General features: G+C 53.5%; 2 protein-coding genes across 2 annotated transcripts in view; both read left to right on the plus strand.

Annotated features, from left to right (window-relative positions):
• Positions 1-1620: 1620 nt before the first annotated feature.
• KPTN (kaptin, actin binding protein) lies at positions 1621-8726 on the plus strand. The gene is made up of 12 exons (XM_060131469.1): positions 1621-1902; positions 2296-2378; positions 2482-2566; positions 2662-2716; positions 3961-4036; positions 4157-4230; positions 4443-4552; positions 4654-4731; positions 5518-5593; positions 6329-6464; positions 6551-6733; positions 8450-8726. Exons 1-12 carry the CDS (start codon positions 1680-1682, stop codon positions 8576-8578), a joined length of 1308 nt encoding a protein of 435 aa, XP_059987452.1. The 5' UTR covers positions 1621-1679; the 3' UTR covers positions 8579-8726.
• Positions 8727-11302: 2576 nt separating this feature from the next.
• Positions 11303-26663, plus strand: part of SLC8A2 (solute carrier family 8 member A2) — a 29408-nt gene continuing 14047 nt past the window's right edge. Inside the window, exons 1-3 of the mRNA XM_060131622.1 lie at positions 11303-14615; positions 15377-16070; positions 20574-21238. Of these exons, the coding sequence (XP_059987605.1) occupies positions 14614-14615; positions 15377-16070; positions 20574-21238 (1361 nt within the window). The 5' untranslated portion in view covers positions 11303-14613. The remainder of the gene's footprint in view (positions 14616-15376; positions 16071-20573; positions 21239-26663) is intronic.

The following is a 26663-nucleotide window of genomic DNA, read 5'->3' on the forward strand; positions in this document are numbered from 1 at the left end:
AACCCTGGCTGTGCTTTAAAATCATATTAAAAGTGCTCAAGCTTGGGTTGCACTCTGATAAATTGTGATTTGATTGAAGTTCCCCACCCTTTTGGTTTTGGAGAGTTTTTTTCCATAGGTGATCCAAATGTGTACTTAGGGTTGGAAACCACTGAACAGGACAGTTCTTTCCTTCCCAACCCATTTGTTTATTCATTCACTCAAATATGAAGGGAATGTGGTTTCGCGGTTACCAAGGGAGGTAGAAGAAGCCTGAAGAAAACATTGTTCAGAAGCAGCAGAACCAGACCCCACCCCCATTTACTCAGCAAGTATCTACTCAGCACCTACCGTGTGCCATGCCCTAGCTCAAACCCTGGGATTACAGCACTGAATAGCATAACCAGATCTGGAGTGGACACGAACTCCTTTCTTTTCACCACACTCCAGATCCAGTCTGCCTTTGAGAACTCTCCTCTCAGGGCTCTTATGCAACAGTGTCCCAGGTGCTTGGCAAAGGGCCTGGTACATAGTTTTGGGTTCTTAACATACTTACTAAATGCTCGTTCCATGTCAGGCCTTGTGGGCCAGGCGTCGGGGATTTAACTGTGACCAAGGGAGATCCAGTCACTGCCTTCACAGATCTTGCGTGTGTGTGTGCGTGTGTGTGTGTGTGTGTGTTTTCTTTCTGCATGGAAGGGGGTGATAGAAGATTACTCAAGGTGGCCAGGACAGATGGCCAACTCATGTCTTCTGGAAATAACATACAGGTATACATAGAGTCCCCAAACCCTTGATGCCCTTCTGGAGACAAAAAAGTATATACAGGAATCCCAGAAGACCTCATCCTGTCTCCACCACTTACTATCATATCAGTCAAGGGACTTATTCTCCCCGAGCCTCAGTTTCATTCTCCAGAAACTGGGATAATAAACCTCTTTCCAAAGTTGTTGCAACAGTTCATGGAGATAAATTCATACAGTGGTCAATAAATGCTGAATGAATGAACGCGGGGTAACCAGAGCCGGGTAGTTGTGAAGATTCAATGAGCTAATCAGCCAACATGACTGATACAGTAGGCTTTCAGTAAAGAAGGTGGTGGTGATTAGCCAGGATAGATAGCTAGAACTGTTTTCCTTGGGGTAAGAAGAATGCATTTCACCATTTTAAAGGTGATGTGATTAAAACAAACTATGGAGCTTTTGTGTTTGGGTTCCAATACTGACTGCTGCTTCTAGCTGTGTGATCTTAGACAAATTACCTGTCTGTGCCTCAGTTTTTTCATCGGTAAAACATATCATAGTACCTACCTCAAGCCTGCCTGTGAGTTTTAACTAAAAATTGATACATGTAAAGGCTTAGAACAGTTCCTGGCACGTAAGGGCTATATTGAGCATTAAGGTTCTTCTTATTCCGTCTTCCGCGCCGCCCACAGCAGGGGCCACCACCTCTCATCTTCAGGCCTTAATCAGTGGGCGGCAGTCACCTCGGCCCTGAAAAGGACCAGGCAGGAGCGCGCAGGCGCATTGGGGCAACGTCTGGTGGGAAGCCCAAGCGGCCCGGCTGGCAGCCATCTTGGTAAAGGGCAGCGTCGACAGCTTCTCTACGTAATCAGTCTGCGCGACCGGCCGGTGCCCGGCGGTCCATGGCGTAGAGTGGGCAGCCGTGGGGGCTACGGGGACCAGTGTTTGAGAAGCGTGATGGGGGAGGCGGCTGTGGCCGCGGGGCCTTGTCCGCTGCGCGAGGACAGCTTCACACGCTTCTCGTCTCAGAGCAATGTGTACGGGCTGGCGGGCGGCGCGGGTGGGCGCGGGGAGCTGCTGGCCGCCACCCTTAAAGGCAAGGTGCTAGGCTTCCGCTACCAAGACCTCCGACAGAAAATCCGGCCCGTGGCCAAGGAGCTGCAGTTCAATTACATTCCCGGTGCGTGGCGCCATGGGGCTGGGGGTCTTGGAATGTAGTGCTGAGAAGGCTTCTGAGGCTCTGTCTGAGCCAGGTCACCAGGATGGGAGAATGGGATCAGGGTGATGGTGATTGAAGGGGGTCAAGGCTGGTAATCTGGAGGCATTGGGGTCAGAGGACAGGGCTAATAGGGGCCTGAAGTAGTTAGGGTTCAGGATTCCTCAGACTCAGAAACCAGGATCCTTCCTACCATGGTGATGGTGATGGTGATCAGGACTCACACTGTCCCAGAGGTCATGATAATTTGTGCTGGTCAGAGATGACTGAGTCCTAGAGGTCAGGGCTCACTGTTGATTGGGAATATTGGGGTCACGGGTCTGCCTGAAACGTGAACTTTGAACTGTCCTCTCCCAGTGGACGCAGAGATTGTCTCCATCGACACCTTCAACAAGTCACCCCCAAAGCAGGGCCTGGTGGTGGGGATCACGTTCATCAAGGTACCCAGAGCCCTCCACCTATCCATTTTCTCCTCCTTACTGAGTCTGACCCATATCCCTCTTGCTGCCCCTACTCTCCCCTGAGGCCAGTTTCCTCTCCCAGGATTCAGGGGACAAGGGCAGCCCCTTCCTTAACATCTACTGTGACTACGAGCCTGGCTCTGAGTACAACCTGGACTCCATTGCCCGTAAGTGTGGCCTGGAGGGAAGGAGGGATGAGGAAGGGGGTTGGGGGGGTGCTGTCAGGTCCCCTGTGCCCATCTGCCTGTACTTCCCCCTGCAGAGAGCTGCCTGAACCTGGAGCTCCAGTTCACTCCTTTCCAACTGTGCCACGCAGAGTAAGTAAGCCACAGGTGTGATACAATAGGGAGTGTGTGTGTGTGTGTGTGTGTGTGTGTGTGTGTGTGTGTTGGGAGGGCGGAGGCTGTAGCAAACTGGAGACCACAAACCTGCCTATAGACAATCAGACTAGTTTGTTTTTTAGAGCATCGTGCATTTAAGGTAGCCACGGACCAGACTTGGCTGACGGGCTACCATTTTGTTATCCCTGAACTAGATAATTTGAGAGTGAATGAGCTCCTGTGCTCCAGATGTGTAGAATTCTCAAGTTCTAACGATCTAGATTTGGGCATTCCAAGACCCAGAAATGCCAATTTTTCTAGAGTTGTAAGCTCTGGGTTTCCAAGATTTGAAAGTTCTACAGTTTGATGATTCTGAGATTCTGTAATATTAAAGCCCTAACATTGTCATATTCCAAGGAGATAGAATACAGACCGTCTAGAATACTGATGTTCTAGAATCCCAGAGTATAAGAATTCCATTCTAGAGCTCTGAATTCCAAAACACCAGTGTTCTAGCAGAGGGGTTGGCAAACTTTTTCTTTTAAGGTGCAGCTTCGGGGTCAAATAATCTCTATCACAACTACTCAGGTTGGCCACTGTAGCAAGAAGGCAGCCATTGACACTGTGTAAATGAATGGGTGTGGCTGTGTTCCAATAAAACTTTATTCACAAAAACAGGCCGTGGGTTTTGGATTTGCCCTGCAGGTCATAATTTGCCAACCTCTGGTCTAGCAGATGAGAGTTCTAGAAACTGAAGGTTCTAAAGTACTAATGTTCTGGGTTCTACGATCTGGGTATTCTACCAATTCTGTAAATCTGAATATCCATGATGGCAATTTCCAGAAGCTCTAGCATTTCAAAGGAGACAGAAAACAGAACTTCTAGAACACTGGGGTTCTAGGGTAAAAGAGGTGCTAGTGTTCTGAGGTTCTGCAGCCCATTCTAGAGCTCCATGTTCATTCCTGAATCCACATCCAGAATGAAGATTCTAGCAAGTGAGGGCTCTAGAAACAGAAGGTTCGAAAACGCTGAGTTTCTGTGATTCTGAGACTGGAAAGTTCTAAAATCTGAGATTCTGTGAGGGCTAGTTTCTAGAATTCTGCATCCTGAGATCCTAGCTCTGGATCCAGTGTCTAGAACCCAGAATGTTAGGGTTCTCACAGGCAAGAGTTTCTGCAAGAGGAGGATTTTAAAACACACGGACTCTACCACACTGGCATTCTAGATTTTTCTGCTTTCAGGGTCCAGGTTGGGGATCAACTGGAGACCGTGTTTCTCCTGAGTGGGAATGACCCGGCCATTCATCTCTACAAGGAGGTGAGGCAGGGCGAGGCTTGGTGGGCAGAGCCCTGCCGGGGCCACCATGGGCTGGCACGGGGTGCAGTGTGTGAGGCTGGCCACTGACTCCAAGCTCGTGGCGGGTCTTGGTTCCCCCAGAACGAGGGGCTGCATCAGTTTGAAGAACAGCCCGTGGAAAACCTCTTCCCAGAGCTCACGAACCTGACCAGTAGGTAGGAGAGGCCCTGACAGAGGCCAGTGGGAACCGGGGCAGGCAGCCTCAGAGAAGTCAGGTGGTGGGAATTGACCCCTAAAGAGTCAGGCCCAGCGGAGGCCCAAGGCTCTCCCGGAGGTGGGGTGGGGTGGATGCTTCTAGGGAGGTGGGGGTGGGGGCTGGGGCCTGGCGACGGCCCTCAGGCCCCTCTGTCCGCCCGTCCACCCCCAGTGTCCTCTGGCTTGACGTGCACAACCTGCCCGGCACGTCCCGGCGACTCTCAGCTCTCGGCTGTCAGAGCGGTTATGTCCGTGTCGCCCACGTAGACCAGCAGAGTCGAGGTGATGGCTTGGGGCGGGGGCCCAGACACGAGGTGTGGGGCGAGGCCGGACTGGGGCGGGGGTGCTCGGGACGGGGCCCTGAGTCCTCGCCCTCCACACAGAGGTTCTGCAGACTTGGACGATCCTGCAGGACGGCCCCATCTCCCGAGTGATCGTGTTCAGCCTCTCGGCCCCCGAGGGTGAGCTCCGGGCAGGGGGAGGCCAGGCCGCGGGCTCGGCTCCTCCACCCGCATTTGTACCCCTCTCCCCACATGCCCAGCTCCCCACCGTCCCTCCCTCCCCGCCGTGTGCCCCGCTCCAGCCCGGGAGCTACAGTGCGCCCATTCCCTCCACACGGCGCTCCTGAATTTCAGATCCAGCTACTTGCCCCTGTGGTGGTCTGATTTGAGCTTTCACCCTGGAGCTGAACTTCTGCCTTTCCCTTGGTGGTCTGACCTTCACCGCTCACACTGTGGCTTCCTCGGACCCCCTGTCTGTGGCCTCTTCACTCTGTCTCTTGCTGCCATCCAAGTCCAGGCTTTTCTCCCGGACTCAGCGCCGTCCCCCCACTCGGCGTCTCTCCTTTCGCCCCACATGTTGATCTGTTCCTCTTACTGCGGTCTGTCCTTCTCTGGCGTTTCTCTTGGCCTCACCTCTGTGGTCTTTCTTCTGCCCCTTCCACTGTGGTTTATCCCCTGATGCTCTCACTGTGGTCTAACCACGGACTTCTGTGCTGTCACCTAACCTTTGTCTCTTCTAACCTGGTGGTTTAACCTTGGACTTTTTAAACTGTCATCCAACACCTCTCCCTCCTCCTGGCATCTGACCTCCATCATTCGCTCGTGGTCTAATCTCTAACCCTCCCCCTGTGGCCCAACCTCAGGGGTCTAACGTGTGTTCCTCTCAGGAATGGACGGGTGGGGAGGAGGGAGGAGCCTGGAACCTGGCCCCTCACGCCTCCCCCGCCGTTCACGTTCCTCCTCCAGAGACCGAGGACAGACCACAGCGGGAGGAGTACAGCGTGCTGGTGGCCAGCATGTTGGAACCAGCGGTGGTGTATCGGTGAGGGCCACGGGGCACGTGCGTGTGGGCTGACCCCATGCCTTTGCACGGTGATCTAGCCTTGTCGTTCTCCACAGAGAGTAAAGCTTTGGGTGTAGTGGTTCAGGGCTGGGCAGGTAAAGGTGTCTGTGTCCCAGAGAGAAAAGAACGAGTGTTTAAGTCTAGAAATTGTAGGGCATGTGCTGAGGCCTCGGGTGGGAACCGAGATGTCCAGTCCCCCGGGGTAGGTGGACAGAGCACGTTGGCAAGTGTTTAATCACAGGCTCCATGTGGGAGAAGCCCTGGCTTATAGGATCTGCCCGTTTCCGTGGTGTCAACACTCCCACCTCAGGGGATTGTGAGCCACCAACGTGATGCCAAGCCGCTCACAAAGTTTCTGAAAATTTCCCGGTCGGCTCCCGTGAGCCAGTGCGAGCCAGCTGTGGCTGGGGCTGAGCTCTGAGCCTTCAGGGGGCCTCGTGGGTGTCCAGACTGGAGACAAGGGGCTCACAAGAAGGAACGGTGTGGGTTTCCATTTGGGAGCGAGACGGTCCCACCTCCAGGGGACAGTGTGAGTGTCCAGATCAGAGACAATTTGAGCTCCCCTTGGTGGATATGAGGATGTCTAACTTGGAGACGAGGGCGTCCAGGCTTCAGGAGGAACAGCACATCCAGACCTGACCCATGAGGGTCCGGTGCTAAGGGTGGCGGGCACCGCGGTCGACCTCGGTCTCCCCACCGTGGTCTGACCCTCAGGGACCTGCTGAGCCGGGGCCTCGAGGACCAGCTCCTCCTGCCTGGCAGCGACCAGTTCGACAGCGTCCTCTGTGGCCTGGTCACTGACATCGATTTGGATGGGCGGCCGGAGGTCCTGGTGGCCACCTACGGACAGGTAGGACTGGAGGGATGGGGCTGCCGTGGGCTGTGTCCTCTGCCTCCTGCCTCTTCCCGTGTGACCCCAATCCCCTGCCCCTGCAGGAGCTGCTCTGTTACAAGTACTGCAGCCCAGGGCGCGGGCTCCCCGGGGCCCAGCGTGGCTTCCACCTGCTGTGGCAGCGGAGCTTCTCCAGCCCCCTGCTGGCCGTGGCGCACGTGGACCTGACCGGGGACGGGCTGCGCGAGCTCGCTGTGGTCTCCCTGAAGGGCGTGCACATCCTGCAGGTAGCCAGGGGCCCCTGGGGTGGGGCCTTAACACCCGCCTTATTGAGGGCACGTTCTCACGGGAGAGGGGCAGTCAGGCCTTGGCCCGATCCCTCTGGAAACTGGAGCCTGGCCCCCCCTTCGGGCAAGGGGGTCATTGGCTGCAGGCCCCCTCTTGGGGGAGGCAGGCGGTTCCTATTGGTCAAGGAGAAGGGAGGTGCTGGGGGCGCTCACAGCCAGGGGTGAAGGGCGCTCAGCCGCAGCATCCGTCCCCCCCGGCCCCCTGGCCTCCCTCAGCCTCCCGAACGTCTCTACTGTGTTCCACCTGCTTTGACCGTGTCCCTTCCCTGTGGCCCAGCCTGGATCTGCCCCCGGGACCTGACCTGCGCTCTTCCACTGCGCCCTAACCTTGGCCCTCCTACTGCAGCCACCCTTTCTTCCGCCTGTGTGACCGGCTTCGTTCTGCCTGTGGCCTAACCTTGCCTCCTTCTCCAGCTTTTTGCCATAGTCCAACCTCAAACCCTTCCCCTTTGGTCTAACCACTGAACTTTCTACTGTGGTCACGCCCACAACCTGTGGTCTAATGTCCAGCCTTCTCCTGTACTTTGACCTCTCACCCTCCGACAGCAGCTTAACCGCCCTTAGGCTTTAATATCCAACCATTCCAATGGCCCACCGTCCAGCCTGGAGCCTTCCGTTGCTGTTTAACCTCCAACTAATATGTCTGACCTCTGACCTTTTCACTACGGCCCGGCCCCAGCCCTTCAGCTATGATGTACGTCTGTTTCCTGATCTGGTGTTTGCCCACCCCTTCCCTTTGGTCTGACTCCAGGCTCCTTTCCCATGTGGTCTAACCTGGGTTCTTTCTACTGGAGTCTAACCTTACTGTCTCCGCTGCAGGCTTTGCTGGGGCCTTTTCCTTCAGTCTAGTCATCAGCGGAATGGTCCAGGTTAGACCTCATAGAGGTAGAGGTTGGACCCCAGTGGAAAAGTCTGAGGTTGAACCACAGTACGTGGAACAAAAGTTAGACCCTCGAGTAAAACGGAATGAGGAGAGGTCTGAGGTTAGACCACAGTGGACAGGGCTGTGGTCCATCTGTGGGAGAAGGGGCTTCCCTTCTGCTGTGGTCTCAGCCTCCCAGCATCCCTCATTGTGATCTCTTTCAAGCCATTCCACTGTGATCTCCCTTCCTTCCCTTCTGTCAGGGGCTAACTTCAGACCCTCCAACCAGGGTCTGGCTCCGTCCCTTGTGTGGTGACTTACTCCTCTCTTTTCCACTTTGGTGTGCTCTTTCTCTGTCTTGTGGGCCTAACCTTTTCCGCCAGTGTCTCACCCTTGTTCCCCCTGCTGTGGACTAACCTCAGCCTCTCTCGGGTGGTCAAGCCTCACCCCCATGTAATGCGAGCTCTCTTTTATGTTTTTTTGTTTGTTTGTTGGGGTATAGTTGTTTTACCTTTGTGTTATCTCCGGTATGTTTTGATCCATCCCCGTCCCCTCCACTGAGTTCTAACCTCAGACCCACACATCTGGGGCTGGGCTTTGTCCCTTCCACCGGAAATTCACTGAAGGCCGTCCCCCTGGGTCTGACCTTCACCCCATCACAGAGACCCATTCTAAGCCCACACACAGACCTCCCAGCGTGGCTGCACTCTCAGCCTCTGGGGGTTGGGGGGGAGCGTGTAACCTGCACCTTCCAGCTCTGTCTCAGCCCTGTCGTCCTCTCTCATTCCCCACAGCACAGCCTGATCCAGGCCTCGGAGCTGGTTCTGACCCGGCTTCGGCACCAAGTGGAGCAGAGGAGACGTCAACCACAGAGGCTGGGGGACAGGGTGGGTGCCGGGCCTGCTGAGACCCCGGCCTCCTGAGTACCCACCCGCTGCCCACCCCAGGTTCCTTGGGGTGCCCGCCTCCAGCTCTTCATGGCGGGGGAAGCATCCTGAAGGAGGCACTGGTCTCCCCAGACACCCCAGGGTGGTGGAGCGGTGGGTCCTGCTCTGGCTCCGCCCCAGCATGCCCTGTGACCCCCACTCCCCTCTCTGTGTCCCCATTTGAAAATGGGATGATCCCACCCCACCCCGCCTCTGTCCCCTTGAGACTCGGTCCGTGGTGATTATTTCTGTGTCCAGAGGAACCAAACTTGCACTCGTCTCCATTCTTTTGTTCGGCACACGTTTGATGAGGAACAGTTGTTGCCAGGCTTTGTGTCGGGAGCTGGACTCACCCAGAAGAATGGAGGGAGGGGACTTCGGGGATTGGGGATCCAAGGTCAGACCCAGCCGCCGGACTGAAGTGGGACTGTAGTGTAGATTTCAGAGGAAAGAAGGGAAGTTAGGCACTGTAGGAGGTTAAACCTCCATAGGAAAGACTGTAGAGTATAAGGGAAAGGTTTGTAGGGTTAGACCTCCGCAAGTGAACTGAGGTTAGACCCCAGTGGAGAGCTCCGGATCTGAGGTCAGGGCTCAGTGGGAAGATAAGGAAATTGAGCCTCAGAGGAGAGGATGTGGGCGGAAAGGACTGTCGTGGGGAAGCCATGGTCAAATTGTAGCAGGGAGTCTGAGGCCAGACCCCCTGTGAATAATACTGAAGTTGGACCCTAGCAAAAATTACTAGGGTTACACCTTGCGCCAAGAGCCAAGGTTAACACCCAGCAGAAGTGATCAATTTAGATCTCAACTAGGGAGTCCTGAGATGAGCCCCAGGCTACACTGTCCTGGAAAGGGCTAAGGGTAGGCCTAGTTGAAAAGCCCAGGGGATTGGGGGACCAGGAAGTGGGAGACAAGGCTAATTCCCTGCCCTGTGGCTGTAGTGATTGCCCCTCCTGTGGCCACTTCCGTGGCACCAGGAGAAGGCATTGAGGCCTACATCACAGGGACCAGTGGAGGGCGGGGACAACAGAACAAATCTTGCCAGGAATAGAATCGGGTCGGGAGGGTGGGGGAGCAATTCCTGAGTGGGGTCCAGGCTGGCTGTGGGACCTTGCTGCTGCAGGGTTTGGGTGGGACCCCTGCTTCCTGGGGGGGGGGGAGGGCAGGCACCATGGTCGTTCTAGCCATCTGTCTACCTCCTGCCATGGAAGTCCACCTGTCAGTCTGACCATCTGCACCAACAGTGAAGACTAAGCTACCAGTGCCCCACAGTGGGTCTTCAGGAGGCTGGAGCCCACCAGTTCTTGGCCACCCCTGTCTTCACCTCACCTCCCAGAACCCAAGCGTGGGAAATCGCAGGGAGCCAGAGCTGGGTCGTCTCCCTCCTCTCCTGGCAGTGGGCCCGGGGGTGTCCAGCCAGGACTGGTGATGGGCATGGGCCATGGGCAGCATCAGGGTCTCTCTCCTGCTGCCCATCTGCAGAGGCTGAGTGTTCCATCGCCTCTGTCCTGGACAGGAGTGGGGCCCTAGGGTGGGATCTGGGGCATTTAAGTAGTGATGTTCTGGGTCTGTGAAGTGTGTGCACGTGTGTGTGTGTGTGTTCACCATTTCAGGACTCATGAGTTTGTGTTCCCGGCGCCTGCCCGGTCCTTCGCAGCTCGCTGCCTAACTTCTTGCCAGCCCCTCAGTCTGGGACAGTGTGTAGTGTAGCAGTTAAGGGTAGAACCTGAAGCCACACTTCACCACTCTGTGCCTCAGTTTTCCCATCTGTAAAATGGGGCTAGTAGCGTTTACCTCACAGGGTTTTTAGGAGGGGCAGTTGTGTCAACACGCGTCAAGCACTTTTTTAAAGTGTAACAATGCCTGGCACGTAGTAAGGGCTGGAAGCCCCTTGTGAAAGGCAACTGTTGTTATTATTATTAATGGGCGCCTCTGTGGTTGTTTCTGGCTCGCTTTGTCAGCAGGCACAGCATGTGAATTTGCATCTGACTCTGGCTAAAAACATTCTTGCCCTCCCCCCAGTTCTGGGAGCCTGTGACTATTTGTAGCTGTTTTGCCTCGTTGGCCCTTGTATGGATCAGCGAGTGTGTGTGTGTGTGTGTGTGTGTGCGCGCGCGCGCCCTCCGCCACTGTCCCTTGCCTGTGGTGCTGAACCCAGAGGGTGGGTGGGAGGCTTGGGCTGCTTCGTCTCCCCCCACCCCATCCCCCGCCCCTCCTCTCTCCAGGCCCCGCCCCGGCTCCCCGCGCCGGCCTCCCCTCCTCCCTCTCTAGCCGACTCCCCCTCCCCCGAATCCCTCCCCCCTCCTCCTCTCCTCTCCTCCCTCTATCCCCTCTCCCTCCCCTCCTCCCTAGCTCTCCCTCTCAGTCCCCAGCTCATCCCTCTCTCTCTCTCCCTCTCTCTCTCCCTCTGTCGGGCGGAGTCGCCCACCACTGCCAATACAGTGCTGAGGGAACCTGCTCTAGGCTGTAGCTGCAGGTAAGAGACCCCCAGTTAGGGGGGGCTTGGGGGAAGGATGGTGTTACCCCAGGTGGGTGGAGGGGGGCATTTGAGGAGCCCGGAGCCGCTTCTCGCTGAGCTCCGTTATAGGGGATGGGGGGCTGCATATCCCGGGGCGCGGGTACCAGGGCCCTAACGTGCGGTAGGGGCGCCACCAGCCGTCAACATCCTCAACCCCTCCGGCGCTTCAGGGAGCATGGCGGGCTGGGGAGGGGGTGCCTCCTGGGCACTGAGGGGGTGAGAACACCCCACCCTGTCTGGGGCAGCACCCGCACTCCCGTTCTCCGCTTCCACCTCCGCCCCCGCTTTCCTGTGTCGGTCTCGTCTTTCTGTGTCTCCACATCTCTCAGGGGTCTCTGTCCTGCGGAGTCTGGACGCCTCTCCGAGTCCCTTTCCCTGTCTCCCTCAGTCTCACTCTTGTCTGTCTCTCTCTGTGTCTGGGTCTGTTCCGGCTTTCTGCCTCTAAGTCCTTGGTTCCTCTCTGCTTTCCTCTTTCGCCATCTCTGTGTGTTTCCCTCTGTCTCTGTCTCTACTGTCTCAGCTTTCCCCTGTCTCTGTCTCTGTCCATCTCCGCGTGTATCTTCCTCAGTCTTCCCTGCTTCTCATTCCATCTCCGTCTCTAGGACCTGGTCTCTGTGTCTCTCTCTTTCCTCTCTGCTTCCTCTCCCTGGTTAACTGCCTCCTACACACCTTTGTCTCCGCCCCTGGCAAGGGGAGACCTGGGGGAAGAAGACCCGCCCCGCCCCCTGCCGCCGCCGCAGAGTGGGCTCCCCCAGGAGGCACGGAGTCCCCCAGACTCCTCTCTCTTCCTCAGCCGAGCTCCCCCCATCCTCCCGGCTGGCATCCGCCCGTCCCTCCCCTGAGGATAGAGCTCCTCTGCTCTCCCCTGCCTTATTTCTGGCATCCTGAGGCCAGTCCTTCTTGCAGTCTAACCTGTACCCTTTGTAGAGGAGACTGAACCAGTCCTGTCTGCAATCTAACCCCCCATTCCTCTGCATACTGACCGGACCAGTCCCTGCTGCAGTCTAACTTCCATACCTCTTTTGCCGCTTGTCCGTTTCTTGACTCATTCATTCTTTTGACAGTTACTGAGCACCTTTCCTGCTCCAGGCACAGCTCTAGGTACTGGGCCAGGCCAGTCCTTCCTGCAGTCTCGCCTCCATCATCTCATGGTGTGCTAGCCCCAGACCTGTCTCCCAGTCGGGCTGGAGCTCAAAAGCTTCTCCACCGCGCCTTGGGGGCTCTGAGAGGGCCCTTCTGAGTCTAGAGTTCCCAGGCCAATACAGCCTCTTCTTTTCTGTTGGGAAGGGGGCCCCAGAGAAGGCGGGCGAGATGAGAGGTGTGGGGCTGAGTCTGTAGCCCACGCTGTGATGGGGTGAGGTCCCCGAGTGCCCACATGGGATTCCAGGTGGGTTAAAACAAGCACCAGCTTAGGAGTCCCACACCTTGAGTTCCATCTCTTCTCTGCCCCTGACTTGAAGTTGCATGACTTGGCCAAGCTGTTTGCCCCTCCAGACCTCAGTTTACCCATCGGCGTACCATAGCCTGAACACTGAGACTGTGTGTGTCTGTGTGTGATCCCCAGGCTGGGACACTGTGGGCAGGCGGGAGAGCCTGGCTTACCCCGGAGCAGTAAGCATGCGTGTTTAGAAGGCCGTGTCCCCACCGAGAGCAGGCGGCGGGCACCCCCTGCGCCCAGGCTGAGCGCAGTCAGGAACCATCACCCCCCTTACCGATATGAGAGACTTGAAGGAGGGGGTCCCACCTGGCCTGCCAGACTGACTGCCCCACCCCGCTCAAGCTTGCAGTCCCACCCTACAGATGAGGTCTCCGAGGCCCCGAGAGGTGGGTGAGGCAGAACCGGGGCACTCACCGCTGACCCAGCTGGCCACCGGCCCACGAGGGAGGGGAGAGATGGCCCCAGGAGATGGTGCCCGCCATCTGCCCTCCAGAGTCCCACCCTGGCCTCCACCTGATGCTTTCGCCCCTGGATTCTAAACCCAGATTAGGTTTCAGGGCTGCTCATGGAGCGAGAGAGGCAGAGGCAGGAGCCTCGAGAAGAGGGAACCCAGCTGTCCCCAGTGACAGGGCTCAGACCTCGTGGTGGTTCCTTTAACAGATATTTATCTAGTGCTTTCTCTCCCTGACTCCCTTCTTCCCTAAGGCCCCAGGGAGAGGAAACCAGGTTTTGCAGGAAAAGGCACTAAGCCAGGCTTGAGGACGGAGGCGGGAGGGACAGGTGGTTGGACTTGAGGGAGGACTTCCCAGGCCATGGCCCTTCCCTGAGAGAGGGAGTGAGATGCTATAGATGAATTCTTGACTCGCAGGTCGACCTGGTTTCTCCTGAAAGCTGGGGGGAGGGGAGGGAGAGAGAAGAGAGCGTGAGTCTTTGCCTTGGATCCTGGTGGGTTTGTAATTATGCCTAAGTCGTTGCTAATTAGGGGGCTGCTAATTAGATATATCATTAGGGGCCTTGCCGAGGGGGCTAATTGTGTGGTGGCCCTTTAAGAATCACCCCGCCCCCTGCCCCCCTACACACACACACACACACACACACACACACACACACACACACGCACACACATACACTCTTCAGGGAAGTTCTGCCAACATTTTGCCTCCCTCCCCCAAAGGAGCCAGCTCCCAATCCGTGAGGACATGGGTGTATGTTGGGGGCAGGCTGTGGGTTAGACCGTGAGAAGAACTTTTCAGACAGAAATGGACGTTACCGGGAGAACTGAGGCTGGTGGCCAGGAGAGGGGTCGGGGAGGGTGGAGGCCCTGAGGACCCCTGCCTTCCTCTCTCAGTTCCATTTTATAGGCTACGGGGTTACCATGACAACACAAGGGTGGAGCAGGGGAGCTGGAAGTCAGGACCACTCTTGGAGAGAGAAACTGGGAGCTGCAGAATGGGTGCTGGGGGATGTTGGGCAAGTTATTTCGCCTCTCTGAGCCCTGGTCTTCTCATCTGTGAAATGGCTGGGGACTCCCCAAAGTGGGATGGTGTCATTTCAAACAGAGCGACCACGGAAGGTGACATCTGAGTGGAGAGCTGAAGGAGAAGAGGGAGCGGATATGTGGGGAACAGTGTCCCAGGAAGGGGGAACAGCAGATGCAAAGGCCCTGAAGCAAGAACTTGCCCGAGGAACAGCAAGGAGGTGGTGTAGCTGGGGCCAAGTGAAGGAGGGAGAGAGAGAGAGAGAGAGAGATGAGGCCAGAGAGGGAATGAGGGGGCCAGATTGTGCGAGACCTTATGAAGCGGGGAGGGGACTTTGGTGTCTGAGTGAGACCAGGGCCATGGAGGGTTCTGATCAGAGGGGAGAATGTGAACTGATTGGCATTTTTAAAGGAGACCTAGGTACAGAAATAGCCACTCGAACCCAGGACCAGAGGCAGGAAGAGAAGTATTCACCCCACACCCACAGTGTGGGGTCCAAAAGCCCAACCTAGGACCTCATGTCACAGCTTCTAAGGAATCCTGCACCTGCCAGAGACCCGAGGATGCTGGAGACAGAAACCTGCCAGCATTGCGGGGAAGGATGTGAGTGAGAGACCCTCCAGCAGCCCCTCCCCAGCCCTACCTGAGACAGACAGGCAAACACCCCAGCACCTTCCACAGCCCAAATCCCAAGCAGGAGCCCTCCGACGCCAAGTTGGAAACCATAGGAATCACAAAATGAGTTGAGGGCCCCCCAGCCCCTTGCCTCTCCCACTAACTTATTCAGTCTGTGTTCTTTTGCGCCTGACTTCACTCTTCCATGGCATGTCTGTGAGATTCATCTGCATTGTTGGGTGTATCAGTTGCCCGCTCCCTTTTCAGTGCTGTATAATATTCCACTGCGTGCCTAGTCCGCCATGTACTTCTCCATGTTCTTGCTGATAGGCATCTGGGTTGTCTCAAGAGGGGAGCCATTATAAATGAAGCTGCTGTGAACATTTGTGTATGTGTCTTTTGATGAACACTTGACTTATTTCTCTTGGGTACATACCTGGGAGTGGAATTGCTGAGTCCTAGGATGCTTGATGTTCAGCTATAGTTTCCTGCAGTGGTTTGACTCCCATCAGCAGTGCATGATGTCTTTATCCTTCTGTGTCTGTCTCTCTTGGTCTCTGCCTGGTGCTCTCTGTGTCTCTTTGTGACCCTGTCTCTTTGAATCACTGTCTCTCTTTGGCTCCTCCAGTCTCTCTCCTCCCTCTGTTAGTCCTCAGCTTCTCCCCTATTCTCTGACCCCAATGAACCTTGACTCCTGAGCAACAGGGAGGGGTTTGCTCCCCTCACCCAGACTTCCTCCTCCCCCACAGGACCCTGACCCCCTCCATGGCTACCCTGGCCTTGGTGGGGTTTGCACTCCTCCTGGGGACTCCCCCATGCTCAGGGGCAGCCACCCCGACCCCCTCCCTGCCACCTCCCCCAGCCAACGACAGCGATGCCAGCAGCATGGGGGGCTGCCAGGGCTCCAACCGCTGCCAGCCAGGGGTCCTGCTGCCCGTTTGGGAGCCCGATGACCCGTCGCTGGGGGACAAAGCAGCGCGGGCCGTGGTCTACTTTGTGGCCATGGTCTACATGTTCCTGGGTGTATCCATCATTGCCGACCGCTTCATGGCATCCATCGAGGTCATCACGTCCAAGGAGAAAGAGATCACTATCACTAAGTCCAACGGCGAGACCAGCGTGGGCACCGTCCGCATCTGGAATGAGACTGTGTCCAACCTCACACTCATGGCCCTGGGCTCCTCAGCCCCTGAGATCCTGCTGTCTGTTATTGAGGTCTGCGGCCACAACTTCCAGGCGGGCGAGCTGGGTCCGGGCACCATCGTGGGCAGCGCCGCCTTCAACATGTTTGTGGTCATTGCCGTGTGCATCTACGTCATCCCGGCCGGTGAGAGCCGCAAGATCAAGCACCTGAGGGTCTTCTTCGTCACCGCTTCCTGGAGTATCTTTGCCTATGTCTGGCTTTATCTCATCCTTGCCGTCTTCTCCCCGGGTGTGGTGCAGGTGAGCAAGGACCCACAGACATCTCCCTGGTGCATGTATGTCAGCAAAATCCAGAGGGGTGGCTCCCCGGGCTTGGAGAGTCAATTGCCTGTATTTGCAGAAATGCATGCTCACGTTTGAGAGGGCCGCCAGGTATGGTTGTACAGGTCACGCACTGCACAAAGGCATTGGGCCGGAGAGGGCAAGTTGGGACTGGAGCCCAGCGGGTGCTCCCAAGCCAGATCTGGATGGTGCTGCAGGTCCTGGAAAGGGCTCATCTGCACAGTATGGGGCGCCATTTTGCAATATGCCCATCCAGAACTCTCACAGGGGGGCCATATGTGCTAGCAGAGTCCTAGTGATCTGTGTAATGCATACGACAGTCTAGCCAGGTATTTGCCAGGTATGGTCACACATGTTTTCCTATACTCCCTGCCTTTTGCATAATTTATTTCCACTTTGGCAGTAAGACATCCCCCATTTGCATAATTCACGTTACACTTGCATAATCCAGCCTTGTGTCTTCTGACAGTGCTAACTAGGGTAACTTGGTGTAACTCGGTGCAACTTGGTGCAATTTGCATAGTTTACCCGTGGACTTCGCATAGATCCATGCCCACATCTGCGTAATCTAGCTCTGTATTTGCCAGATATGCAGTCGTGGTTTGCATAATTCATTCATTATTAATAATTGATTTCTGATGTTAGGATAATTTATGCCACTTCACTGTAATTCATACTCACATCCAATCCAACCTAGGTATAAACCCCGCCCACTGCAAAGACCACTTTGCATAATTTATTCTAATAGTGAGACAAAATGTAGACCCACAGATGCATAATTTACACCCACATTCACATAATCATTTGCCTCTCATTTACCCAGTGTCTTAACGGGCATACTGCTTAGTCTTCCTTTAAAACATCTGCCCAATTTATTTCCCACAGCCCCCATGACCACCACCTACATTTGCATAATGTATTCATGGGCCTGGCTTAATTCGCTCACGCACGTGCATAATTTATTTGAGCCTAACCAGGATTCCTTCACACATGCGTATAATATACTCATGCATATCTGTCATGTTCTGCCAGTTATAGTTTCTTTCCAGGAAGGATCTAAAGTTAGAGCTATAAAAATTCTTTGCAGATGATATCAAGGCAGATCTGAGGGATTAGAAACCACAGTGAGGAAAAGGGGAGATGGTAGCACCAGAAAACTGGGATAAGAAAGGGAGAGAGACAGTTACTGTGACTGACTCACTACTGTAACGCTGAGTTTCCTGGCTGCCATGGCAAAAATTACAGAACGACGCTTCACACGATTCTCAGGCACTATTAAAAAAGGATGCTATTCTGACTCGGGTTCTCAAAGTGATCCCTGACAAGGATTTACACCGAAACTGTGAAAGGAATTTTAGACACCATGGGTGGGAGGTGGGATAGGGATGGGATAGGGAGAGGGAGAGATTTCCCCTGAGAAGGAGCTGGCTCAGACATAGAGAAGACAGTGTAAAATGCCACAGCTCTGGGTAGAGAAGTGGCTACGGAGGATCCCTTCAGGAGTAAATGGAGACCAGACTTTTGGGATGTTTTCATGACATAATCGAAAGAACGGGCACGAGCTAAAGATGATGCCCGTCCCTCCTAGAGGCGATGACCTGGAGGAGTGAGAGATGGGTCTGGCTCTGGGTTTTCTCCAGAAATGATGTGTGACGTCAGGCAAAGCCTGTACCCTCTGGACCTCCGTTTACACATCTGAACCATAGAAGGGGTTGAAGTAGACCATTGGTTCTTGACTCTTCATATCCAATCCTCCCTTTTTATAACAATTTTTTTTATATCCCCTTTATTCTGCTGGTGTGAAATTCTTAGCTAATAGGAGAGAGGTTTTCTAGCCTCGGAGTTTGGTGTCTGGACTCTTGAACCTGAGGCCTGGGTTCAAATCCCATCTCTGTTGTTTCCTAGCTGTATGACCTTGGGCGGGTTCCTTACCTGCTCTGTGCCTCAGTTTCCCCACCTGTAATCAGGGGGTCATCCTAGTACCAGCTTCAGAGGACTGCATGAGGATCAGTTGAATTGCTACATGTGGAAGGGCTTAGAACAGCGAGCCTGGGACAGGGTAAATGTGAGCTCGTCTTCCCGTTAACAAACTTCCCTACACGGGTTGGCTTCCCAGAAGTCAGTATATTGCCCAGACCGTGATATAAAGGAAAGTAATATCTAATAGAACCATCTGCATTTCTACATGTAAACGCTTGGGCATGACCACCTTCAAAAGCATGACGAAGAGCCAGATGGTGGCATCTACTTACATATAATGAACAAGTTGGGGTTTAAGAGAAAAAAAAAATCAGAAACCATTCCCATGCACGGAGACCAGCAGAGGAGCGGGTAGCCATGAGATTGAAATCAGGCATATTCAGCGTACATTAAACCGTACAGGAAAATACTTCATACAGACATAAAACAGAATGGAGTGTAGACTCCAATTATCATAAGCAGGGTTTTCGCTGACGTGAACGTCCAGTGGGAGGTTCTGAAGTCAGGCAGGACGTGGGACAATTCTGCCTTGTGTGGGACTGTCCCATGAGTCGCTGGATGTCACCAGGCTGGGACCATATCCCCCTCCCCAATTATGGTGGCAACCCATAAATATCCCTAGATCTGTGACAACCCCTCTTGGGGGCGTTCTATCCACTGAGACCTGAAGGTGTGTCTCGCTCCCCTCCCAGGGTGGGCGAGCCCGTGAGCCCATTTGCAGGGGAGGCCCTAGAAAGCAGATGTGAGTCTATCAGAATCACCTTTTGTTTACCTGCAGGGAAGAAAGCTGATCTCAGGTATTTGAGATCTCTCTTCTGATTAAGAGAGACTCGCCCACAGCATATACAGTGGCCAGTTCAATGAGCACAAGGCAAGAGTTCATTTTACGGCTTGCGTGGAAAATTCAGTTTCTTTTCACAAACCTGCTTGGTGGCTTTGTGTGGTGCTATTTCCAAGTCCTGCCTTTCCTCTGAACCATCCGTAAACACAGCGACAAGGGCCTGTGGCAGTCGGAGCTTAAAGGTCGTTCCTTCCCCTACCAGGCTCATTTTAAATATACCTCTGGGGCCATCTGATTTGTAAATACTCTTTAATCTTTTCTTCCTTATCTTTAATGAGAAAGGTAACATAGGAGTCTTTACATGAATATTTCAAGGCGAACTGTCAGGTGTTTCCTGTACATGCCTGGACCTATGCCAGACCACAGGCAGACTGAGTCCCAGACCTCAATGAGCCCAAGATAATAGCGCTAGTAATAGTAATAATGGTAATGGTCATTTCACGTTTTGTGTATTTTCCATGTGTCAATAACCAGCAAAGCTAAGTGCTAGGGGTACATAAGCTCATTCAGTCTTGGGGATGTCCCCATTTTACAGACAAGAGGCTGGGCCAGGCACTCCTCTTCTAGAACCAGGATCTAAACTCAGCATTGCCTTGTCCCTCTGGGGCGATAGCATGTAAATACGGGAACTCGCTTTATGAGGCTGTCAGACAAGGAGCCGAACTTGGGCTTCTTTTAGAGTCAGAGTCCTGTCCCTAAGGGCCAAACAAAACCTAAGGAAGGAGAATCTGGCAAGGGCTGTACTCACTGGTGGGGGGGGTGGAGGGGAGGGAATACGACAATTTGGGGAGGTGACCAGAGGGCAGACCCTGGGTGATGGGTAGGCTTTGGAGAAGTGGAGGCATCCCCGGTGAGGAGGGGCAGAGGGGAAATGGAGCAGGGAGAGAAAAGATAGAGGGAGAGAGAGGCAAGAAGAGACACCAGCTCTGCCCCTGGACAGGGGCTGGGACCACACGGTGGGGACGTGTCTCTGGCTTGGTGGTGGCTTAGGATGTCTGGGTTCCCGGCACTGGGGCAGCTAAGTGTGGTTCTCAGTGTGACAAAAGGTGGACGGATGGATGGATGGATGGATGAGACCAGGAGAGAGACAGGAAGGGCGGGGAAAGGGGGGGGGGACATAAAGAGGGAAGAAGGGTGGGGTGGGAAACTGTGAAGAATTTCATGAGGGAGAGAGGTAGGTATCTACAAAAGATATGAAAGAGAGACAAGGAGACAGCGGCAACAAGAAAGGAAGACACAGAGGGAGAAAGATAAAAAACCAACTGACATAGAGGATGAGACAGAGGCAGAAAGAGAAAGAGACAACGACCTAGAGAAACAGAGAGAGCGAGATATGGGGAGAGGCAGGCAGGAGCAGAGACAAGAGCCAGAGAGAGAGAGAGAGACAGAGATGGAGGGAGATAAGGGAAAAGGGGAAAGACAGAGACACGAAGAGAAAGGCGGAGAGGCAGAGATGAAGAGAGACAGGAGAGAGGAAGAGACAGAAGGCCAGATGCGGACAGATGCAGGCGAGAGACGCGGGGAGCGCCGGGTGGTGGCCGGGACGGGGCTCTGGGAAGAGAGGCGCCGGGAGGCGACGGGCCGGCTACGAACGCGCCCCCTCCCGGCGCGGCGGTCCTGACCCGCGGGGCCGCCCGCAGGTGTGGGAGGCGCTGCTGACCCTCGTCTTCTTCCCGGTGTGCGTGGTGTTCGCCTGGATGGCTGACAAGCGGCTACTCTTCTACAAGTACGTGTACAAGCGCTACCGCACCGACCCGCGCAGCGGCATCATCATCGGCGCCGAGGGCGACCCCCCCAAGAGCATCGAGCTGGACGGCACGTTCTTGGGCGCCGAGGCGCCGGGCGAGGTGGGCGGCCTGGGCCCGGGGCCCGCCGAGGCCCGCGAGCTGGACGCCAGCCGCCGCGAGGTCATCCAGATCCTCAAGGACCTCAAGCAGAAGCACCCGGACAAGGACCTGGAGCAGCTGGTGGGCATTGCCAACTACTACGCGCTGCTGCACCAGCAGAAGAGCCGCGCCTTCTACCGCATCCAGGCCACGCGGCTTATGACGGGCGCGGGCAACGTGCTGCGGCGACACGCGGTGGACGCTTCGCGCAGGGCCACCTCGGCCGAGGGCCCCGGCGAGGACGAGGACGACGGCGCCAGCCGCATCTTCTTTGAGCCCAGCCTCTACCACTGCCTGGAGAACTGTGGCTCCGTGCTGCTGTCCGTCACCTGCCAAGGCGGCGAGGGCAACAGCACCTTCTACGTGGACTACCGCACGGAGGACGGCTCCGCCAAGGCCGGCTCCGACTATGAGTACAGGTGGGTCCCGGGCAGTGCTCCCCGGCCCGCCTGGAGTGGCTGGGCAGGGAGCGCTGGCTGTTCGAAGGTCATAGGTTCCGCCATCCAGCGGCCTCCAGGCTCCCCAGTCTCCTGGCTACCTCTGGCGCCCATCCTTACTTTGCTATGGGCAGACCTGCAGTATTCATTCATTCTCTCGTGAGAGTTTACTTTGTACCAGGCACTGTTCTAGGCATTTGGTAAACGCTGCTGGACAAGGCAGACAGCGGTGGCTGTCCATCTACCACAGGCTGCTCCTCCCATGTCCATGCTCTACCTGTGCATTCTTGTGCCTGACACTCCACTGTGTTCATTATTATAACTCCATTATATGTATCATACCTGGTAAAACAAGTACCCTCCCACACACCATTATTAAAGTAAAAACGTTTATTGAGCACCTACTATATGCCAGGTGTATACCCCGGTGAACAAGACAGCTAAGGTCCCTACCCTCAAGTTGCAATAAGGTTATAAACTATGAAACACATAAAAACATCAGGTGATGGGGGAAAATGAAGTGGGATAAGAAGACAGACAGTGTCCAAATTGTCTTTGGGTCTTTGGTTCCACCATAAAGCTACCCACTCTTTGCACCCTCCTGTGTCTCACTGCCCCAGTCCCTCTCCTCACCCCTCTTTGAGCAGAACTGTGATCTTGTTCAGCAACTCCTACTGCACGCCTACTAGGTGCCAGATGCTTTTTTTAAAAAAATTATTGAAATATAGTTGATTTGCAATGTTGTGTTAATTTCTGCTGTACAGCAAAGTGACTCAGTTATATATACGTATACATTGTTTTTCATATTCTTTTCCATTATGGCTTATCACAGGATATTGAATATAGTTCCCTGTGCTATACAGTAAGACCTTGTTGTTTATCCATCTGACAGATGCTTTTTTAAGAGGCTTGACAGAGAACAGTAAAGAAGATAGATAACTGCTGTGTTCTCATGGGACCACAAAATTCTTTATGTATTTGTAGTTCTGTCCATACCACACTCTTTCAGGAATTATAGGTTTACAGTATGTTTTGTTATGTTAACTGATGTGCAAGTCTCCCATGATTTCCTATAATAATAGCATTTATTGTGTGTCTTCTATGTACCAGAAATGAATCTGGGCAATGGAGACCAGCAGTAAATGAAAGACATAAAAGTCCCTGCCCCAATGCAGCTGACATTCTCATGGGAAAGACAGGCCATTAGAAAGTATAATTCAATACATTAAAATATCAGGGAGTGGTAAGAACAGTGAAGAAAAATAAAGCAGAATACGGGAGAGAGTGTTGATGGCCGAGCTTTTCATGGGTTCCACCTGCTAAGTTGAAGCTGAACTGTTCACAGATCTTTGGTTCTGCCATCATGCAGCAGCCAGCCCCTCATCCGCGAACTCTTCTCTTTCTGGGATTGAGGTCCCTGTTTCACAGATCTTTAGTTCCACCACTGTGCCTCAGCAAAGACCTTTGGTAGCCCAGGCTCCCCTCTGCCCCACCATATCTACATATCTTTCCACTGCTTTGGACACTTGTAGGTCATTCCCTCCACCTCAGTCAGCCCAGGATCCTTTAGCCTGCCCATCCTCATCCACCTCTCCTACCCTGCCCCTCCGCAGCCTTCCCTGAGTGGAGCACAACTGTTCACGGATCTTTGTTCCATCATCCTGTAGCATGGGATCCCTTTGGTCACCCATGACCTCCTCCCTCCATCCTCTCTGCCCATCCTACATCTCCAGCCTCCTTCAACTGAAGAAAAGGTATCCACTACTTGGGGGCTTGCTGTGACTCAGTCTATCCACCATTCCCCTCCTACCCACACCTCTGGGTCTGCATTGCCCCCATCAAAGCCCCAAGCCTTTGCAGAAGGAAGTGAGTACACGTGTCACCTGCTGGGATCAGAGGCTGCCTTCTCACCTGCCAGTGACGTCATGAAGATGTTTGAAGTGAAGGAGTAAATGCTGTTCAGTGGTGGAACCAAAGAGCCAGGAAGAGTTGACACCTTCCTACCCATCCCTGTTCTCCCAACGCAGTTGATATTCACAGGCCTGGCATCGTTTATCAAGGCAGCTTAGGTCCAGGACTGGGAGAGAGGACACCTGGGCTCCAGTACAAGCTTAGCCCTGCCCCCTGTTCCTTGTGTAAGTTCCTGCCTCAGTCTGGGCAGACAGGGCTGTCACATACAGTTGTTGAGGTTGTGCACTGCACAAGAGCAGCACATCTAAGAAAGCGCTATTCGTATAGTGGACATTGTAGATTTCTATGTCTATTATGACAATTTCCAGATTCGTGGAAATAGTGTCTTGAAGAAGGGGAGCCATTTTCTAATTTGCCCACAGGTATCACTAGGCTATGGTGGTCCTGTGGGGGTCTTAGTTTCTCCAAATTAATAATGATCTCTGAGGCCCCCAAACCGCACAGCTCTTCCAAGACTCTGAGATTTAAGCCCCTATAATCCTAACATGCTAAGGGTCTAAAATTCTAAGATTCCAGGTTTCCCACATTTTGATATTCTAATCTGTACCCCAAGTAGTCTCTGATCTGATGGTTCTAAGATTTTCATTTTCTCAGATTTTGTGCACCCAGTATTGGAATATGAGTCCTGTGAACCTAGCCTTCTATGATTCTGATATCTGGTTTCTAAAATCCGCATGTTCTTTTTCTCCCCAACTTTCTTTTTTCTTCATTTACTTATTTATTTATTGGCTGCATTGGGTCTTCGTTGCCGTGCGCGGGCTTTCTCTAGTTGCGGCGAGCGGGGCTACTCTTCGTTGCAGCGCGCGGGCTTCTCGTTGCGGTGGCTTCTCTTGTTGTGGAGCACGGGCTTAGTTGCTTCGTGGCATGTGGGATCTTCCCGGACCAGGGCTCGAATCTGTGTCCCCTGCATTGCCAGGCGGATTCTCCCCAACTTTTTATTTTGAAAAATTTCACACCTACAGAAGGGCTGCAAATATAGTCTGGCGAGCCCTCATGTAACCTCCACCCAGATTCACCAATTGTTCCTATTTTGTCCTGTGTGCATTCACTCTCTCTCTTTAATATATAATAATATGTTTATTGAGATGCTACTCTATTTTTTAATTTTTATTTTATATTGGAGTATAGTTGATTTACAATGTTGTGTTAGTTTTGGGTGTACAGCAAAGTGATTCAGTTATACATACATCCATTCTTTTTCAGATTCTTTTCCTATATAGGTGATGACAGAATATTGAGTTCCCTGTGCTATACAGTAGGTCCTTGTTGATTATCTATTTTATATATAGTAGTGTATATTAATCCCAAACTCCTAATTTGTCCTTCCCCCCCACCTTTCCCCTTTGGTAACCATAAGTTTGTTTTAGAAAAATATATAATAATATTAATAACTGTGGCACCTTATTAGAGTTGCAGACAGCATGGCCATTCACCCATAAACATAAGTGTGCATCTGCTAAGAATAATGATATTCTCCTCCATCATCACAGTACGATGATCACACTTAGGACATTTGATACTGAATCAATATTATGATCCCATCTACAGTCTATGTTTGCATTTCCCCGGTTGTCCCTATCTCACCCTTCATGGCTGTGTCTTCACTCCCTCTCTTCCCATCCAACCTGGAACCACATGGTGCATTTGGTCGTCATGTCTCTTTCACCTTCTTCAGTCTGGATCGATCCCTCAGCCTTTGCATGACTTTCATGACCCTGACACTTTTGAAGACGTTAGACCGCTTACTAGAACAAGTCTCAATTTGGGTTCACCTAATATTTTCTCATGATTAGATTCAGGTGATGCACTTTGGCAGGACTCCGTGGAGGTGATGCTGTGCCCTCCTCGGTGCATGGTGCCGGGAGGCACATGACGCCCACGTGTCCCATTACTGGTGATGTCCAGGTTAACCGTTTCGTAAAGATGGTGCTAAAAGCCCAACATTCTACTATCCCTTAAGTGTCCACTTCTAACATGCCATTACTTTAGGATTCACTAGTTTGCTAGTGCAAATGTCACTAGCTAACTTTTGTTGAGTGTTTCCCCTGTATTAACTCAATCCTTATACCACTACCATGAGGTAGATTTACACTACCATGGAGGTAGATTACCTCCATTTTACAGATGAGGAAACCGAGGCTTAGAGGGTTGCAGAATCCTACCTGCCTGGAGATCCCGCAGCTGGTACAGGTCGGCCCACCCAGCCGGGTGCCTTAGCCCATGGATAGCGCCCCTAGGCTGCCGGCTGCCCCAACAGGGAGGCCTTGTTCCCTCCATCCAGATCTTGTCATCCAGTTCTACCTCTGCCAGAATCTTGGGGTCCCTCTTCCCCTCCCACAGAGGGATGGGGGGGATATTATAGACTTTTGACATCTGCTAACATCCCAGAGTCATTTTGATGTCTGCAGCCCTGCCAGGAGGAGCCCACTCATTCCCTGTTCCCTCAAAGTTTCACCCTGTCTCAGGCCCTGCCTCATTCCCTCCCCCACCCCATAATAGAACATCTTGCATGTGCTTTAGAGTCACACAACTGACGCTCTTTTAAACCTAAGCCAGTTCACATCCCTCCTCTGCTCGGAGGCCTCCCATGGTTCCCATCTCACTTGGAGTAAAGGCCAAAGTCCTCACCATGGCCCACCAAGGCCCCATGACATCTGCCCCTGTTCCCCCTGCTCCCTCAGCTGCAGCCTCCCTGGTGTTCCTCAAACACTCCAGGCTCACTCCTGCCTCAGGACATTTGCACTGGCTGTTCCCTTTACAGGAATACTCTTCCCCAGATATCCTCCACGTGGCTCCCTCCCTCAGGCCTCTGCTCAGATGTCACCTCCTCAGAAGAGCTTTCCCTGGCCACGCTAACACAGCCCCTTCTCCTCACTCTCTACCCTCCTTCCTCCATTTTCTCCAGAGCATCATCACCACCTGACATTATATGTTTTATTATTCGTCTCCTGCACTGGAACAGAAGCTCCACCAGGGCAAGGATTTTTCTCTGATCTGGTTTGCTGCTGTTTCCCCAACACTAAGAACAGTGCCTGGCACACAGCAGATGCACAATACACGTTTGTTGGATGAACGAACTGTAATTAAATCCCTAGATGTGTAATTGTCACTGTGATATAACTCTGCCGTGGGGCTGTTCCCATGTTCCCAGCATTGCCCAGCAGTTACTCTGGGAGTGTATGTTGAATGACTGAATGATGCCAAGTTAAGGAGTGTGGACTTTCTCTTGGGGATACCTGGGAGCACAGAATGGTTTTTATGAGAAGCATGGCAAGGTCAATTCTGGGCCCTATGTCCCTGCTACTGAAAGCGTGGTCCATGTACCAGAACCATTCACATCCCTTGGGCGCTAACTAAAACTGCAGAGTCTTGAAACCCTGGTGCTACTGAACCAGAATCTGCATTTTAACAAGATGCCCCAGGGAATTCGTGTGCA

This window comes from Lagenorhynchus albirostris, chromosome 19, assembly GCF_949774975.1.
Source record: "Lagenorhynchus albirostris chromosome 19, mLagAlb1.1, whole genome shotgun sequence".
NCBI classification, from domain to species: Eukaryota; Metazoa; Chordata; class Mammalia; order Artiodactyla; family Delphinidae; genus Lagenorhynchus; species Lagenorhynchus albirostris.

Bases quoted from the DNA above. Each gene is read 5' to 3' on its own strand.
- KPTN (XM_060131469.1), top strand. From the start codon at position 1,680: ATGGGGGAGGCGGCTGTGGCCGCGGGGCCTTGTCCGCTGCGCGAGGAC. The intron at 1,903-2,295 runs GTGCGTGGCGCC...GTCCTCTCCCAG, and splicing joins GCAGTTCAATTACATTCCCG to TGGACGCAGAGATTGTCTCC. The intron at 5,594-6,328 runs GTGAGGGCCACG...TCTGACCCTCAG, and splicing joins GAACCAGCGGTGGTGTATCG to GGACCTGCTGAGCCGGGGCC.